General features: G+C 56.7%; 1 protein-coding gene across 4 annotated transcripts; it reads right to left on the bottom strand.

Annotated features, from left to right (window-relative positions):
• Nucleotides 1-667: 667 nt before the first annotated feature.
• Nucleotides 668-9,578, bottom strand: SYT15B (synaptotagmin 15B). Of its 4 annotated transcripts, none has more exons than XM_019716116.3 (8): nt 9,409-9,578; nt 8,174-8,366; nt 7,509-7,651; nt 6,242-6,537; nt 4,333-4,503; nt 3,587-3,707; nt 2,392-2,571; nt 668-1,571 (listed from the first exon to the last, which is right to left on the bottom strand). In XM_019716116.3, exons 1-8 carry the CDS (start codon nt 9,413-9,415, stop codon nt 1,429-1,431), a joined length of 1,254 nt encoding a protein of 417 aa, XP_019571675.2. In that variant the 5' UTR covers nt 9,416-9,578; the 3' UTR covers nt 668-1,428. The 4 variants fall into 4 exon arrangements, with proteins under 4 accessions (XP_019571675.2, XP_088648247.1, XP_088648248.1 ...); XM_088792121.1 differs by having other exon boundaries at nt 8,174-8,674; nt 9,409-9,504; XM_088792122.1 differs by lacking the exon at nt 668-1,571 and having other exon boundaries at nt 2,398-2,693; nt 8,174-8,674; nt 9,409-9,504.
• Between the last annotated feature and the right edge of the window lie 3,090 nt (nt 9,579-12,668).

The raw sequence follows: 12,668 nt of genomic DNA on the forward strand, positions 1-12,668 counted from the left end.
TAATTAAAAATGGCTGGAGTATGGACTACCTTGAACATGTGCACGTGAAATAAGTGAGAGAATGCACAGACAGATATTCTGTCTGCACGGACCACTGCGAGGGAAAGCTTGTATTAGTGCACGGCCTGAGACTGGAAGTCAGGTGAAAGAGGCAGAAACTGAGTACAAGGTTCACTACTTTCTTTTGCTGAAGTTGCTTCACTGCACAAGAAAAGAGATGATGCCGGTTTAAACTTTTGTTCTAGTTATACAATAACAATGTGTTGACGCTGCAAGTTCAACAGCATTAGGGTGAAAATGCAAACTGGCTGTTAAGAGTGACAAGTGAAATGGCTGCTCATTACCTAGAGTACAACTTCATGGTGGTTGAAGACCATGGTTTGTGGGAGCTTCCACTTTAATGAATTTTACACCTACACCTACCACTGCACAATAATCATAATGGAACTGCTAGGTTTACAGGCAAAGCTCTCGGCTCCATAGGCTACGTTTTGGCCATGGATTTTCACCACTTTCTGTCGAAAGTGTGTGCCCCAGGAGAAGAACGGCATAACCAGGGAGACCACAGGAACGAGCAGGGAGGGTGAGGTGCAGGCTCCGGGAGGGCAGGCTGTGGGCGAGACTTGGCATGGCATGGAGGCAGGATTTGTCATAGCTGCAGGGAGAGACCTAACACATGGATGCGCCCCCCCCCCCCCCCCGAAGCTGGCACAGAGAGCTGATGCCGAGAACCTGGGTGCCGGGCGGGCTGCTCACAGCATTCTCCCACAAGCCCTGCAGGCAGGGAATCCCCATCCCCGGGAGCTTTCTGTCCTGAGCTGTAGGAACGCCATGTGGCCCAGACACCCTGGGACTGTCCCACACCTCCACACAGAACCCCATTCTGAGATGGTGCTGTTTATTGTGGACCAACAGAAATAAGTGCTGGGGGAGGTGGTTCCCCCTCCTCTTATGTCCCCCAGGGCAATTTTTCTCTCCGCTAGGAAGAAGGCAGAGAAACCATAGCCGAAAAACTGCAGCTTTAGCATCAACACGTCATCAGCTTTCCAAGATGGTGAAACCCGAGTTTCCCTTGCACCTCCATTCAGCAGACACAGCCATGCTATCGCTAAACGGACCATTTCTTCTGAATGCCAGGCAAATTGGGACTGTGATGACCAGGAGCCAGGATTGCAAGCCGAGGCAGCCCCGTGGGTAAAGACAGAGTGAATTGGGAGGGTCCCTCAGCCTGGGGAGCGGCCACACTGCTGACGCAGGCCAGGGCTCTTGCCCCTTTTCTCTCCTGTACATCAGCACTCAAGTCCCCCTGGCATGGGCTGGCTGGCTTAGCAGCCCAGTGAGGTTCTGGAAGAAGCATGCAGGCCTTTGGCTGTCACGCATGGTGGTGGGAGAGCCGGCTACTGAGGCTGACCGAGGTCCCTGCCCGAGTCAGGACTCTGCGGCGTGGCAAAGGGCGTGCCAGCACTTCACCAGCTCCTTGGGCTTGCTAAGCATGTCCGTCCAGTGCTCCAGTTCTTTGCCGCGGGCGTACATGTAGGGGCCCACCACCACCCGGCCCACCTGGTGGCTCTCTGCAGGGACAGAAAGCACTGTTACTCTGGGCAAAGAGGCACAGAAGCCACACCACCCCAGGCATGCGTCGCCCTGCCCCCCTCCACCATTCACTCCTGCCCTCCAAGGAAGTAGCCAGCCCCCACCCTCTTTAAACACAGAGCTGATGGCCTCCAAAGAGGTACTGAAACTGCAGATGGCAGGGAAGGAAGCCCAGGTGGACATCTTGCCCTTTAGGGGTCAGAGAGCTGAGGGAGAAAGAGACGCCTCTAGAAAGAAGCCCTCTTCCATCAGCTCCTTATACATTCAAGGGGAACATTCAACACAATTTCTACCCACCATCTGTCACAATGGAGAAGGGTCTTAAGCTCTGGTCCATGAGACCAGCCGGCTCTGCTTCCCCAGACAGTGGCAGTGGACATTGGGGTTGGAGGCAGTGTGGAGATCTGGCTGGGACAGATCCACTCTGTCATCCACCCTGAACCTCACCCAGGACCTAAAGGCTTGTCTGAAGGCATGAGGCAATGCAGGGCACACAGTGACACATGACATCAGGTCACTTGGCCACACTGATTTGCCCCAGGAGCTGGTGGCAGAGGCCATCCTCTTTCTAGGGTGCCACAGAAAATCAAACTGGAATAAAGCTGGATATGTATCCCAGCTCTCTCACTAGCGAGCTCTGTGTCCTTGGGCAAGTGTCTCAGCCTCTCTGAGCGCTAGTTTCCTGAGACAGAGAACAGAAACTATACAGCTTCCTTTGAGTGTACACACGGCCTGAATGCTCCGCAGCCCCTCCTTTGCCTGTTGCCCCACCAGCATGCGGGTGGAAAGCAGCCTTACTGTCCCCTTCGGTGGTCTGCATCACTGTCAGGCAGAGGCTGGCAGTGTCCAGCTCGGTGGGCTCGGCCTTGAAGCTGAAGGTCTCGTTGTACACAGGGTTGACAGAGCCCAGCACAGCCGAAGTCCTCTTGCACTTGACAAACTTGTTGTGGTTCATCAGGGACACTTTGACAAACACACCTGAGGGGCAAGTGCAGACTGGAGACTGGGCGAGGCAGGCAGGGGTCCAGCCTCTGGCTCGTGGGAAGGGTGGCTGGGGGCACATGCCCACCCGGGTGCCGGGACCCCATTACTCACAGCCGCTGCAGCCAGAGGGCGTGATAAGAGGAAACCGGGTTCATTAGTGTACCGCTTTAGGGACGAGGAAACGCTCAGCTCCCTTCCTCTTCCTTCCTCTCTGCTTCCTGAACTACCCACAGCTCGACTAGCCCTTGTTTACCACAGCCTGGCACCACACATCTGTCCCTCCCATCAGGACAGGGTTGCGTGGGAGGTGTCCTGCCTGCTGGGTGCTCAGGCCCCCTGGGGCCCCTTAAACACTTTCTCCTTCAGAGAGCCAAGTTTTGGGGGGAGGGCTCAGATGGGTCTTGGATCTGCAGTGGAAGGTTGAACGCCAGCTTGCTTATGGTGACTGAGATGCAGGCACAGAGGTGGCTGACAACCACCACCTTGCTGGGGGCCCACAAGGGGCAGGACAGGTGGGTGAGATAGTGCAGGGCCTCGGCTCCTCCAGCGGCTGGGTCCTAGGAGGCTGGAGGAAGCAGAGCACTACCCAGCCTGCTGCCCTGGGGTGCCTCTTCTTCCAGCAGAGTGTCATGCCCGTGTGCAGGGCAGCCCTCCCTGGGGGCAGGGGGCCTCGGGCCTTTCCTTGGAGGAACTGGACCCCCTCACAGAAGGGCAGGGCTGGAGGTGGGCAGCACATTTCAAGGAGCCCAGGTGCTGCCTTGGGAGGGCCTGACTTGGTCTTAGGGGCCTTGGAGGTCTTGCTGGAGGTCAAGGGAATGCAGCCTTGGATTCAACATAAAGAAGTGGTTTCTCATACCACAATGTCCACAGAGGGAGAGCGTGGCTCAGATTACAGCGCTCTGCCATGGACAGTGTGCAGGCAGAAACTGGATGGCCAAGGGTGAGGGTCAGACTCCAGTGCCGGGCCCCAAGCTCACAGGGCTGGCCCTGGCCCAGGAGGAAAGCTTACTGACAAAAGTCCTGTCCTCCTGCAGCTGGAGGCCCTTGGCTCTCAGCACGACTACTGTCAGCCGGCTCAGGCAGTCATTGTAGCTGAGGCAGAACTGGAGGTCGCCAAACTCCGAGGGAGGCTAGAGAGGCCGAGAGGAAGGCACTCTGTCACACTGGAAAGTGCTGGAGGTGCCCCAGGGTCTGTCTCCTTCCTCCCAGTAGTCAGGCACGGGACCTATATGTCGTACCCACACTCCCTCCTTTTCGCCACCTGCCACTTTACAGGTGGGGACACTAAGGTCTGGAGAGTTGAAGGGACCTGCTAGAGATCACACTGCAGTGAAGACCAGAGTTGAAGATTCACACCCAGATCTGGGGAACTCCGAAGCCTATTGTGAGTCCCAGGGTCTTTCCTGGGGGTTGGGGGAAGCGGGTAAACATTTTCCTTGAGGTTCATTTGGGGTGTTGCCTTTCACAGCTGTCTGATCTGGACGGGGATCCAAACATGGGTTTTTCAAGTTGCTCCAGGCAATCTGACCTCCAGGGAAAAGAACCTCAGGTGGTCCCTCCCTGCCCAGGACTGGTTCCACACCATCCCCCCTTCATTCCTGCAGCTCCACTCAGGCCCACCACCCCGAGTCACCCTGTAGAGGTGGTGGGCAGTTTGCTGAGGGCTGATGGGCCAACAGGTCCTGGGCCACACCTGTTGACTGCTCACGGTAGTCTGACCCTTGGTGGCATTTTTCTGGTGACCTTGACCTTTACCTCCAGGCTTTCTGCCTCCAGGTCTCTCCAGATAATGCGTGGACAGTCACCTGCCAGGATCTCGTTCTTCAGGGGGAAGAGCACCTGGCCCAGGAGCTGATGCTTCCTTTGCCTGTCCACGTGGTACACGGAGAACCTCAGCACCATCTGACTGATGCTTTTGCTTGACACCTGGGGGAGATGAGGGTTGGGCTGGGGTCAGGTGTGGGGACAAGAGATGGGATAGTGTGGGACATTGTTCTGGACATAGGAGCTCGTGGTGAGGGGTGTCTCCACCAGGGACCTGCACACCCTAAATCCAGGCATCATTGAGGACCCTTCATAGCAGCGGGGCTGGTACCCCTGGGAGGTGGGACTGTGACCCAAAGCCTTGCCATGCAGACTGGGACAGGACCAGCAGAATCCTTGTTTGAAATTCAGAACGTTGGGCCTCACTCCAGACCCATGAAGTGGAATCTACTGTTTCACAGGACTGCCCACTAATATGCCTGCTCGTGGAGGTGTGAGAAGTCCCGCGCTGGAGCCTAGGGAAACTGCCTGTCTCTGCTACCATGTTTCTCCGAAAATAAGACCTAGCCAGACCATCAGCTCTAATGTGTCTTTTGGAGCAAAAGTTAATATAAGACCCGATAGTTATATTATATTATACTAATTATATCATATTATATTATATCCGGTCTTATATTGTATTACATAAGACCTGGTTTTATATTAAAATAAGACCGGGTCTTATATTAATTTTTGCTTCAAAAGACACATAGAGCTGATGGTCTGGCTGGGTCTTATTTTCGGGGAAACATGGTATCTGAGTTGGGCACACCACCCCACCCTCCCTGAGAAATGGGGCAATGGCTCTTACTCTCTGGGTTGTAAAACCCCAATCACAGTGCATGACCTATGGCAGGTGGTCAGTAAATATTGATTCTCTTCTCTTCTTCCTCTCCTTTCCCTTCTCCCTTAAAGCACAGAGAGGCCAGGATCAAGTTAAGGCAGGGACGGGACAGTGAAGAAAACGAGTGGAGAAAAATAAGTATGTGAGCATGACGTCAGCCAGCCTGCGCAACTGGGTCTTGATGTCTCAACAAGAGCAGGGTTCACCTGTGGATTCTCACAGCCTTGGCCCAGCAGGATGGCCAGGGTCTGGGCCCCGCACCACCTCTCTTCTCAGCTCTCAGCCCCAGAAGAAGGCAAGAATCAGGGCTCTGGCCTCTGCAATCACACTCTTCCCGGATGTCGATTGTCTCGCCTTCCCTTGTCAGCCTGCCCACTGCCCAGCTCTTAAAAATGTTTGTCCAGTGCCTCTGGGCAGCTCTTGATGGTTGGTTTCCCATAAGGGCCCCCAGTCACCTGCTCAGGTTCCCAGGTAACTGTGAGCTTGGCTCAGTGCCCCGATAGCTTCTGTATCTCCAGACCCTGTACCAGCTGGCCCACCATGCAGCAAAGGTCCCACCTGCCCAGGATGATTCTTGGGTCCTGTGTCAGCTTCTGACAGAATAGGCAAGTTCCTAACCCCACTCCAAGAAGCTGGGGGGGGGCGGTCTCACCCACTGGGATAACCTTGCCAGAAACCCCACAGTGCTCCAGGGCTTTGGGGTGCTTCCTCCACATCCCAAGGGCCAGGGCCTGGCACTTAGTAGGTGCTTCTATAATGCACTTTCTTTTTCTCTCCTATCCAGACAGGCTGTGTAGGAGGAGCCTATCCTCTGCCCCCTCACCCTCCAAGTTTCTCCCTTGCCCCTGCCATTGGAGTTCAGGGCTCTGATAGATCCTGACCTGGCAGGCGAGGTAAAGCAGAGCCCATGGCATGGGGCTTCTGGGGGCTGCAGGGTCCTGGCTAGCACAGGAGGCTGGAGGCTCTCCTGCACAATGCCTACCCCTTCCCAGACCCTGCTTGCTTCAGAGGCCATACCTGGAAGATGAAGTGTTCGTCAAACTGTGGGTTGGCGGTTTTGCGTTTGGTCTTTGACTGGAGGAAGCGCCGCTCATCTGGCAGCAGGTGGAGCTTCACCAGGGGGCGGCAGGTCTCTGAGGGGGCTTGTAGCCACTGTGCCTTGATCAGGCCGACCAGCAGCCGCTCGGCCTCCTGCTGGTACTCCACAGAGAACCACAGCCGTCCCCGGCAGCCCTCGGGGACGTCGGTCTCACTCTTGTCCTCTGGGAACTTGTACAGCTCTGGGTTGATGGTCCCCACCATGCACATATTTCCTACAACACAGGGGCTGGGAGGTCTGGCAGGCCAGAGGATGGTAGAGGCCTGGGGGCAGGAAGCTCTCTGCTTCACCCCCCCCCCTCTGGCCCATCCCTTTTTAGTTGAGCCTCAACAAGGCCTTTCCAGACCATATCCACCCCACTCTCGTCTCCAGACTAAACACAGCCCTTCTCTAGTGCAGTTCCTCTAAGAGTCCTTCTCAGCACTTAGGGCATCATACATCCAGGCCTTAGGGTATCATACATCCATCCCTCTCTGGGGCCCAGCAGAGGCCGCAGTATTCACTCAACTCCTGTCCCCTGTGGTCAACCCCAATCTTCAGTGGGCAGGGGTTACTTGGGGTGTGAGTGTGGTGTGTCACAGCACCCAGCACCTGGATGACCCCTTTCTGTGGTGTTTAGAGAATATTTCAGTGATAAAATATTGCCTCTTTTCTTCCTCTTCGAATTAGAAGGGCCGAGCTGATGACTGGGTGGTACCTGGGAAGGTCGCTTGGGAGGGCTTCAGAATAAAGAGGTGGACAGAAAGCTGTGCACCCACCTCCTGCCATTCTGCCCTGTGGATCAGCCCGCCCATCATCCTGGACCCAGCACAGGTTCTGTACCCGCAAACACCAGGGCTGCATTCTTCAGATCTTTTGCTTATTGCCTCTGTGACCTTGGGCAAGGCATGGTTAACCTTCCGAGCCTCAGTTGATGAATGTATCAAATGGGGTGACAGCCCCTCTTTCCAAAGAGGCGTGGTGAAGTCTAACTTCAAAATGGCACATGAGGCCGTATCTGGCCTGCGCTGGGGTACAGCAGGCACTTGGTAACCCGAAGTACCTGGAAAGAGTGGTTACTGGCCAGTTCTGGCATCCCTGGGCCCATCCAGGCTGTGTTCTGGAGTCAGGCTTGTGAAAATAGATGGGTCTTCCCTGGCTTAAGCAGGCCCTGAGCCCTGGGCAGGCCCTGGTGGGCACACTCACCAAGGTTGCTGCCAGTGGTGTGGGGCAGGAGCTCCGGGGCTAAGCAGGGGCCCTGTGGCACCTGGGCCCACTCTCTGCTGTGCAGGGGCACCCAGTCTCGGCTTTGGAGGGAAGGGGGCACAACAAATGGCACACCCAGTGGCCTGTCCAGAGGCAAAGAGACAACATATAGGTGGCAAGTGGATCATGTGGCTCAGAGCACTCAGCCCAGATGGGTTGAGTGCCAGGGGCTGGAGGAAGAAAAACCAGTGGGAGCCAGGAGGAGGCAAGAATACCATTTTCTGGCTCCACACTAGCCCCCCTGAACCCCCCTTCCCCCCCCACACACACAACCAGAGCCAACACCTCTGTCTGCCCACAGCAGTGGCGAGTTGGAGAAGGAACACAGCCTCTGGAGCCAGCCTGCCTGGGTTTGAATGCCTGTTCTCTCACTTACTACTTAGATCCTCTGAGCCTGTTCCCTCAGCTGGACAATGGGCTTCATAATGCCTGCCTCATGGCTGTGGCAAGAATTCTGGGGTTTCATTGTGATAGCTCCCCGCATGGCAATAGCAGAGGTTGTGCTCCATAAACACACCTTTCCTGCCCACCCCACTTCAAGGGAAACGCCACAGGGAGGGCCCTAAGCAAGGCCGGAGCTCTCTGGGCCCCACATCCTTCCTCACCTGCTTGTCTGGGTCCCCGCATGTAGCGGGCAGAGCTTGTCCCCCTGGAGGCTGGAGGCAGCTGTGGTCTCCCGCGGCAGCTCCTCATAGGGGAACTTGGCACAAAGCCTCTTCCAGAGACAGCAGCTCACCACGATCAACAGGAGTAGCAGCAGCCCCGCAGTGAGACCCCCAATCACCAGGGCCACCTGCTCTGGGTGCGGGAGACCACCAGAACTGTGATGCCTGGGAGAACCACGCGCCTTCACACCACTGGCCTGCTGGGGGCAGAATTTGGGCGGCACCCCCCTCCCCCCAACTGATTTGGACCCCAGGAGTGAGACAGAAGCAGGCTTCCTGGGACCGCTGAGGGGGGCTGCTAGCTGGGCTCTGCTAGGTCTCACCGGAAAAGCCATTTCCCTTGGGGTCCCTCGGCCTTGGGCGGCACCTTCTGGTTTCCTTTGGAAAGTACCTGATCCTGGACTTGGGATTCTGGCTGAACTGAGCCACTTCCTTGTGTCTCTGAGTAGAAATGAAGCCTTCTCTTACCAGAACCTTCATTTTCCCTGGGGTCCCGTTCAGGCTTGCGGGTGAGCTGGGCGTGGGCACCATGAACTTAAGCAAAGCCCAGGAAGGGGTGATCTGGGTGCATTCCGGACCCTATCATCTGGGGTCCTGGAACCTGCGGACAGGCTGGACTTATGTTTGAATTCTGTAACTTTCTCCAAAACCAGCTCCTTCCCTCAACGCTCTATCAAGGTGAACCCTGTTCTGGGAGTCCGGAGTCGGTGGGAGGCGCTGGAGAGGTAGTGGATGAGGATGGGGGCAGCAAGTATGAGAAACGGAGACCGAGGGACCCTTTGCTGTTGACACCTAAGCCCCACATTTGCAGCAACTTGGGAGCCTTCACCCGGCGCCCTCTGAGAGTGGTCGGAGGCTGAGTCCCACGCACCCACCCGCTGCCCCGGCTGGGCAAAGAACGGCCTCCTTTGTGTAACATGGGGGCGCGGGGCTTGCGGGTTCCGGGCTCTGGGTTCTGGGCTCTGGACCGGGTGGGGTGGTGAGAAGGCGAGACCGCCACACCTCCTGACCTGCAGCTCTTTGCGAGGAGCCGGCCTCATTCTCCAGTACACCCCGCTCGGAACCTGGGGTAGGGCAGGGGCTACGCCCCAGCGCGAGCCAGCGGTGCGGAGGAAAGTGGCCAAAGGGGCCGGGCGCCGCGCTGGGGTCGAGCGTGGGGAGGCGAGGGCACTCACCCGCCATGGGGCTGCTCTGGCCGGCCAGCCGTCGGGGGCGGCTTGGGGCTCTGTCTTGCGGGTCTCCTTGCCTACCGCGGCTGCCGCGGGCCACGGTGTTAAAGCCGGGCGAGGGGCCGTAGGCCGGCGCGGGCGCGAGAGCTGTCCCTCGTCGCACTCTGGCCCTGAGGCGGTGGATGGCGGGGACAGGGACCCAGCGCCTGGAGACTGCAGCTCCGCCCCTGCCTGGCCCTGGCTTTGGCTGAGGCAGAGGAGGGGCGCGGAGCCAAGCCAGGGCTCCCGGAAACCGCAGGGTTCCGAGTGGGGCGGGCGCCTGGGGCTCCCTGCGGCTGCGGGCGGGGCGCAGTGCGAGGATCACCCCTTTCCGGAGGACAGAGCCGAAGCCTTCACCGCCCTCGTCTGATAGAGGGCTACCTGGCCCGTTACACCTGGCGGCTTGGGCGCGTGCCCGTCTAGAGATGCGCCTCACCTGCTGCAGCTCCTCCGCGGGCTGAGGCTGCGGGGTTCAGCACCCGCTGCGACCCCTGCTTCAAGGGGCCTCCGCGATCCCAGGGCTTCGTCCGGGAGCCCTATCCCGGGCCAGATGCTGCCGGCCTGCCCGCCTGGGCGCATGGTGCCCGCGAAAGTGTTCTGGTTCGCGGTCTCAGAAGACAGAATAATGAGGCCGGGAGAACGCAGATGCTGCAGCCCTACCACCTGGGTCCCAACTCCGGCTCCCCACGCGCCGCCTGCGCCATTTGGGACAATGTACTTCAACACTCTGGGCTCACTTTCCTCAACTGGGCTAATAATAGTACTCCCTCTAGGGTTAATAGACGTAAGAGACACTTAGAACGGCGACTGGCCCAAGGGAGAGGGACGCAGCACAGGCCAACCCTATTACGGTGAATGTCTGACCGAGGACGACGTTGCCTGGGTCCCCTCTGCACCCATAGCCCCTATTATTATAGTGATTATTACTAGACCACAGGGGCGGCGCCAGTCGAGGCTGGTAGCCGCAGCCTTGATGGAGAGGCTCGGGTAAGGGCCATACAGGTCCAGCGCCTGCTTCCACCCTGAGTGTGCCCTGTCGGGGTGTGTGCACCCTTGCGGCGCCCCCACAGCTTCCTGCAGAAGACTCTTGTGGGAGCGTCTGAGACCTTCAGGCGTCTGTAAGTGGGGACAAAAGGAATATGTGTGTGTGTGTGGCGGGGAACCCAGTCTGGGCCCCCACCCCTGTGGTACCTGTGCCTATCACCCGACGGAGGAGGCGGGGTGGACAAGATGGAAAGCGGCCCAGGCCTTCGGCGTGGGTGAGGCTCTGCACAGCCTGACCCCTGGATGACACGCAATTGCAGCGGGGTGCATGGGGGAACTGGGTCCCCTTCACACAGAGGCGGGGGCTGGGAGCTTTTGGCCTCTGTATGCAGAGGAAGCATGAACACTTTCTTTCCGGGGTCTGGATGGGTGTGAGGTGGTGGAAAGGCCACACAGCACCCCTTTACCCCTCACCTCTCCCTCTGCTCCTTTCCCACACCCTGCTAGGAACCCATTGGGGCAGGACACTTCCCCACTCGCCTTTCTCCTCCTGCAAACCTGTCCTCAGTCATATTGGCTGGAGGGTCTGGAGAGCCTGGGGTCCTGACCTCTGTTTCCCCTGGGCTGGCAATGGTGGTGGTGTCTCAGGAAATGGGGCCTGGGTCCCCTAAAAACTTCCCTATTTTCCCCCTCAGGTATGAGTTGGATGTCTGTATTAGTTTCCTGTTGCTGCTATAACAAATTACCACAAATGTTGTGGTTAAAACCACAAATTTATTATCTTACCATTCTGGAGGGCAGAAAAGTAAAATGGGTCTTCTGGGCTGTATTCCTTCTGGGGGCTGGGGGAAAATCCATTTGGTTGCCTTTCCCACCTTGTAGAAGCTGTTTGCAAGTAGCCCCTTCCTTCATCTTCAAAGCCAGCAGCAGCATTTTCTCATCTCTCTGAGTCCCTCTTATAAGGACTTTTGTGATTATATGGGGCCCACCCAGATAATCCAGGATAATCTCCCCATCTCAAGATCCTTAATTTAATCACATCTGCAAAGTCCCTTTTGCCATGTAAGGAAACCTATTCCCAGGTTCCAGGAATTAGGACATAGATGTCTTTGGAGCCATTATTGTGCTGACACAGTGTCCATACAGCCCTTTGGGAGGCATGGTTTACATTCTTCTTCCTCCTGCTTCCTGGAGCTCTCAGCGCATCCCAAGACCAGAACCCAGGCAGGTAGCAAGGTCACGTGTCCCTGCATAGTAGCCCTTCAGCTGTTATGACCCCAGCCCCCAGCTGTCTTGCCTGGCCTGACGGCTCCTGACAGGGCATGACATCCATCCACACTCAGCTAACTCCACAACTGGGCCAACTCCACATAACAGAACGGCCTCCTGGTCGGCTGCAGCCCTGGCCCTGCTTCCTGTTTTCAGATCTTGCTCCTTACTGGGTCTCTGGGAGCTGGGAAATCTGGAAACAGTAGCAGACATGGTTTCTCTTTTCCGTGGCCAAAAGGAAGTCATATTTCCATTGGCAAAAGCATTCCCACGGACGGTTGCAGGAAGTCCAAGTGTTTAAAGGCCTGTAAATGCCTGCAGGTGATTAATAATTCAGTGTAATGGATGATTCACAAGAAAGGCCACTTTCAATTAACCTTAAGAATCAGCCCCATCCGAGGAAGTGTCATCTCTCATCATTTAGGAACAGAGGCCAGAGCAGGATAAAGGCCATGCTGAGAAACACGTCAAAGACTGCATTCCTCACATTTATGTCAATCCCACCCTGGTCACCCCAGGTCCTTTTGTGAGGTGAGGAAGGGTTTTCCCACCACCAGCACCATCTCTTTTAGTGGCCTCAGCATTAATTTCCTATAGTCCCTTCTTTTCACGAGTTTGGAGGGAGTATCTGTCCTTGTCAGAAGCTCCCTGCTTGTCCCCCACTCTACCATGCTGGCTCCAATGTGTACCATCCTGTGGACAACCACTCAGAGTCCCAGGATGGAGCCCAGAGCCCAGGAATCACTCCTGCCTCCTGGGACTGTTCTCGCTCCCTGCTCAGTTCTCCCTCCTTCCTGCCCCTGCCTGGCAGCCTTTCCCTCTACTGGCAACAGCATCCTGCCTTTTCTTCCTTGGGAATTACATTCGCCTCCCCTTGTCCACATAACTGAAGCCAGCTCACCTCTGTTCTGGGGCTTGCACATAGTTTAGGGCCATCACCAGGGTCAAGCCTGGAATGTTTGTGGATCTGCAGG

This window comes from Rhinolophus sinicus, chromosome 15 (genome assembly GCF_057876585.1).
Source record: "Rhinolophus sinicus isolate RSI-liver-muscle chromosome 15, RSI-T2T, whole genome shotgun sequence".
NCBI lineage: Eukaryota > Metazoa > Chordata > Mammalia > Chiroptera > Rhinolophidae > Rhinolophus > Rhinolophus sinicus.

Bases quoted from the DNA above. Each gene is read 5' to 3' on its own strand.
- SYT15B (XM_088792121.1), bottom strand. From the start codon at position 8,568: ATGGCTTTTCCGGTGAGACCTAGCAGAGCCCAGCTAGCAGCCCCCCTC. The intron at 4,504-6,241 runs GTATGGCCTCTG...CATCTCCCCCAG, and splicing joins ACGAACACTTCATCTTCCAG to GTGTCAAGCAAAAGCATCAG. The intron at 1,572-2,391 runs GTAAGGCTGCTT...CTGTCCCTGCAG, and splicing joins GCAGACCACCGAAGGGGACA to AGAGCCACCAGGTGGGCCGG.